Source organism: Euphorbia lathyris, chromosome 2, assembly GCF_963576675.1.
Source record: "Euphorbia lathyris chromosome 2, ddEupLath1.1, whole genome shotgun sequence".
Lineage (NCBI taxonomy): Eukaryota > Viridiplantae > Streptophyta > Magnoliopsida > Malpighiales > Euphorbiaceae > Euphorbia > Euphorbia lathyris.
In genome coordinates this window covers 111,232,684-111,236,224 of record NC_088911.1, presented here as the reverse complement: position 1 = coordinate 111,236,224, position 3,541 = coordinate 111,232,684, and the positions used below count along the sequence as shown (strand labels likewise).

General features: G+C 34.6%; 1 protein-coding gene across 1 annotated transcript; it reads left to right on the top strand.

The window, feature by feature from the left end:
- Nucleotides 1-1,148: 1,148 nt before the first annotated feature.
- On the top strand, nucleotides 1,149-2,935 carry LOC136219450 (ammonium transporter 1 member 1). Its single transcript, XM_066006860.1, has one exon. It carries the CDS (start codon nucleotides 1,201-1,203, stop codon nucleotides 2,689-2,691), a length of 1,491 nt encoding a protein of 496 aa, XP_065862932.1. The 5' UTR covers nucleotides 1,149-1,200; the 3' UTR covers nucleotides 2,692-2,935.
- Nucleotides 2,936-3,541: the final 606 nt, after the last annotated feature.

The following is a 3,541-nucleotide window of genomic DNA, read 5'->3' as shown; positions in this document are numbered from 1 at the left end:
TTATATATTATATAAATATGAGAAAATATATTTTAATTAAGTATAATATATAATTATATAAGTATAAAAAAGAATAATAACAGTACAGTAAAACCTTTATAAATTAATAATGTTGGGACCATGAAATTTTATTAATTTATAGAGTTATTAATTAATTGATAAATTAATAATTATTAATTTATAGAGTGATTTTAAATTTTTGTAAAAATAAAGTTTAAATTACTAATTTAAATAAAGTTTTTGTCTAAAATCAATAAACAAATAAGATTAAATGTACATTATATAAGTTAATTGAACTTGAAAGTTCATTGTATCTATGTTAAAAATATTCAATGTATCATAGTTAATTAATTACTATATAATTTATATGGAATGTTGTTTCAAATCATACAAAAAATAGACTTCTTATGAATATGCCACAACGAATTTAGAGGAAGCAACCGCTAAAGACATTCATAAACTTGAGGGAATGATTGGCCAGGTTAGTTACCGCAATCCAATGGATGTCAATCAAATATTGGATTATCCAGGTGAAAACAATGAATGCTCAAGTTTAGAAGAAATTGTGTCGAGCGTTAAGCAAAATTCAATTGAGAATGAAGCTGATGATGATTCGATACATTTGAAACCAGTCACAAGAAAAGAAGCAATTATAGCACCATTCACTCTACAATTTTTTTGTTATAATTTGATAAAGATACATCAGAACTTTTGAATGCACTAAGAATAGTTAAAAGACAAAATTCAATTAGATTTAAATTTCAAGAAAAAACAAAATACTATAGATTCATATTTTTACTAAATTATCTTAAGTATGTATATCTATATATTTCGCATATGTATTTGAGAAATTATTAATTTATAGAGATAATAATACAATATATTTATAAAAGGTTATTTCAGAAAATTATTATCTTATTAATTTATTAAAATTGATCATTTTTTGGATCGGTAATAATACAATATATTTTTATTAAGAATAATATATAATTATATAAGTATAAAAAAGAATAATAACAAAGTATTGGGTGTGGATTAAAAAACAGTAAGTCAACGACGTTCAAAATGAGAAAGAATCTGAAACGGAAAAGTCTTCTCCCAATTAACCAGTACAAAAACATCCCCCTCTTTATATTTCGATTTAGAGTCGCTCCTTTTCTTTCTATGCTTTGATACACTCTTCTCTCTTCCTCCTTCTCCATGGCTGGCACCTTCACTTGCTCAGCCACCGAGTTGGCTCAGCTCCTCGGTCCAAACATCACCAACTCTGCCGCCGCCGCTGATTTTATATGCTCCCGCTTCATTTCCTCCGATGACAATTTCACCGCCACCAAATTCGCCATCGACAATACCTACCTTCTCTTCTCTGCCTATCTCGTCTTCTCCATGCAATTAGGTTTCGCTATGCTCTGTGCAGGTTCTGTCCGCGCTAAAAACACTATGAACATTATGCTCACCAACGTCCTTGACGCCGCCGCCGGAGGTCTCTTTTACTACCTCTTCGGTTTCGCCTTTGCCTTTGGTGGTCCATCCAATGGATTTATCGGCAAACACAATTTCGGTCTCAAGGATATTCCGGGCAATAGTGGCGATTACAGTAACTTTCTCTATCAGTGGGCGTTTGCTATAGCCGCCGCCGGGATTACCAGCGGCTCTATTGCCGAGAGAACGCAGTTTGTCGCGTATTTGATCTACTCGTCGTTTTTAACAGGATTTGTTTATCCGGTAGTCTCTCACTGGTTCTGGTCCGCCGACGGTTGGGCTTCCGCGTTTAACAGCGACGATTTGTTATTCAATAGCGGAGTGATTGATTTCGCTGGATCCGGCGTGGTGCATATGGTCGGCGGAATCGCCGGATTCTGGGGAGCTTTCATTGAAGGACCGAGAATCGGTCGTTTCGATCACTCCGGCAGAGCTATTACTTTGCGCGGTCACAGCGCTACTCTCGTGGTGCTCGGAACTTTCCTCCTCTGGTTCGGATGGTACGGTTTCAATCCTGGATCATTCAACAAAATATTGGTCACTTATTCCGGCAGTAACGGTCAATGGAGTGCAGTAGGGAGAACCGCCGTCACCACCACCCTAGCCGGTTGCACTGCGGCGTTGACCACTCTTTTCGGTAAAAGAATAATATCCGGCCACTGGAATGTAACTGACGTATGTAACGGTTTACTTGGCGGGTTCGCGGCCATAACAGCGGGTTGCTCCGTGGTTGACCCATGGGCTTCAATAATATGCGGGTTCGTGGCTGCTCTAGTGTTAATTGGGTGCAATCAATTGGCTGAGAAGTTTAAATACGATGATCCACTAGAAGCAGCGCAGCTTCACGGCGGTTGTGGCACGTGGGGAGTGCTTTTCACGGCGTTGTTCGCACGTGAGAAGTATGTTGGTGAGGTATACGGTATGGGTCGACCATATGGGTTGTTTATGGGTGGCGGCGGAAGACTTTTGGCTGCTAATGTGATCCAGATTGTAGTGATTATCGGGTGGGTTAGCGCTACGATGGGTCCATTATTTTACATTCTGCACAAGCTTAAACTTCTGAGAATCTCAGCAGAAGATGAAATGGCGGGTATGGATATGACCCGACATGGCGGGTTTGCTTATATTTACCATGATGATGATGAGTCTCATAAACAAGGAACACAGTTAAGGAAAATTGAACCATCAACGTCCACTCCGTCTGTTTAGTGTTATTTTTTTAGGGTGAATTAAATTTGTTTGATGTAAAAGTATTAATTAGTAGTATTAACTTTTTTAGATTTTGTGTATGATAAAAATCTGGAAATTTGTGTGTTGAAAAAAGAGAAATTGGTGGGTTGGTGGTGTATGGAGAAGATAATAAAGACTTGGACTAAAATGGTTTGTTTGTATCAGATAATGAATTTTGTATGTTCACATCAAGAAATCTAAAATTGATGATTTGATTTGTTGCTGTTGATGTAGTGTAATTCATTATTAAATTTTTTAAATTGAATTGAAGATAAGACTGTTAATTTTTTGACATTTTGAAATGATATACATAATATCATTTTCAAATTTTTTTTACCTTAATGTACTTTTCTTATACATGTTGATATTATTTGATTAACTTTCTGAATTCTCCACTTATAATTATTTTATTTGCAGATTTCAGTCTTTTAATTTTTGGAAGGACCCTATTAGGAGATAATTTCACCTGTTTGGTTCAACCGTTATTGTTTGTTGTTGTTAGATATTGTTATATACGTTAATATTCTCTCTTTATTGATAGGAATTATACAATAAAGAAAGAATATTACTAACATATATAACAATATCTAACAGTTGTCGAAACAAATGATTATCTGTTTAAAAATAATTATATGTTTAAGTTATTTACATATGAAAAATTTACTCTGTTATGGTTAAATGAATATATATGAAAGTGTGGTGATGAGTGGATATGCAATTTGTGTTTGTTTTCTTCGTACTCACGAAGAACCAATAAAAAAAACCTAAAGCAAGAAAGATGTGATGTTTGACATTTCTTTTTCTTTTACAATTTTTTTTTTTTTTTTAA

Excerpts from the sequence above, each read along its gene's own strand:
- LOC136219450 (XM_066006860.1), top strand. The coding sequence starts at position 1,201 with ATGGCTGGCACCTTCACTTGCTCAGCCACCGAGTTGGCTCAGCTCCTC.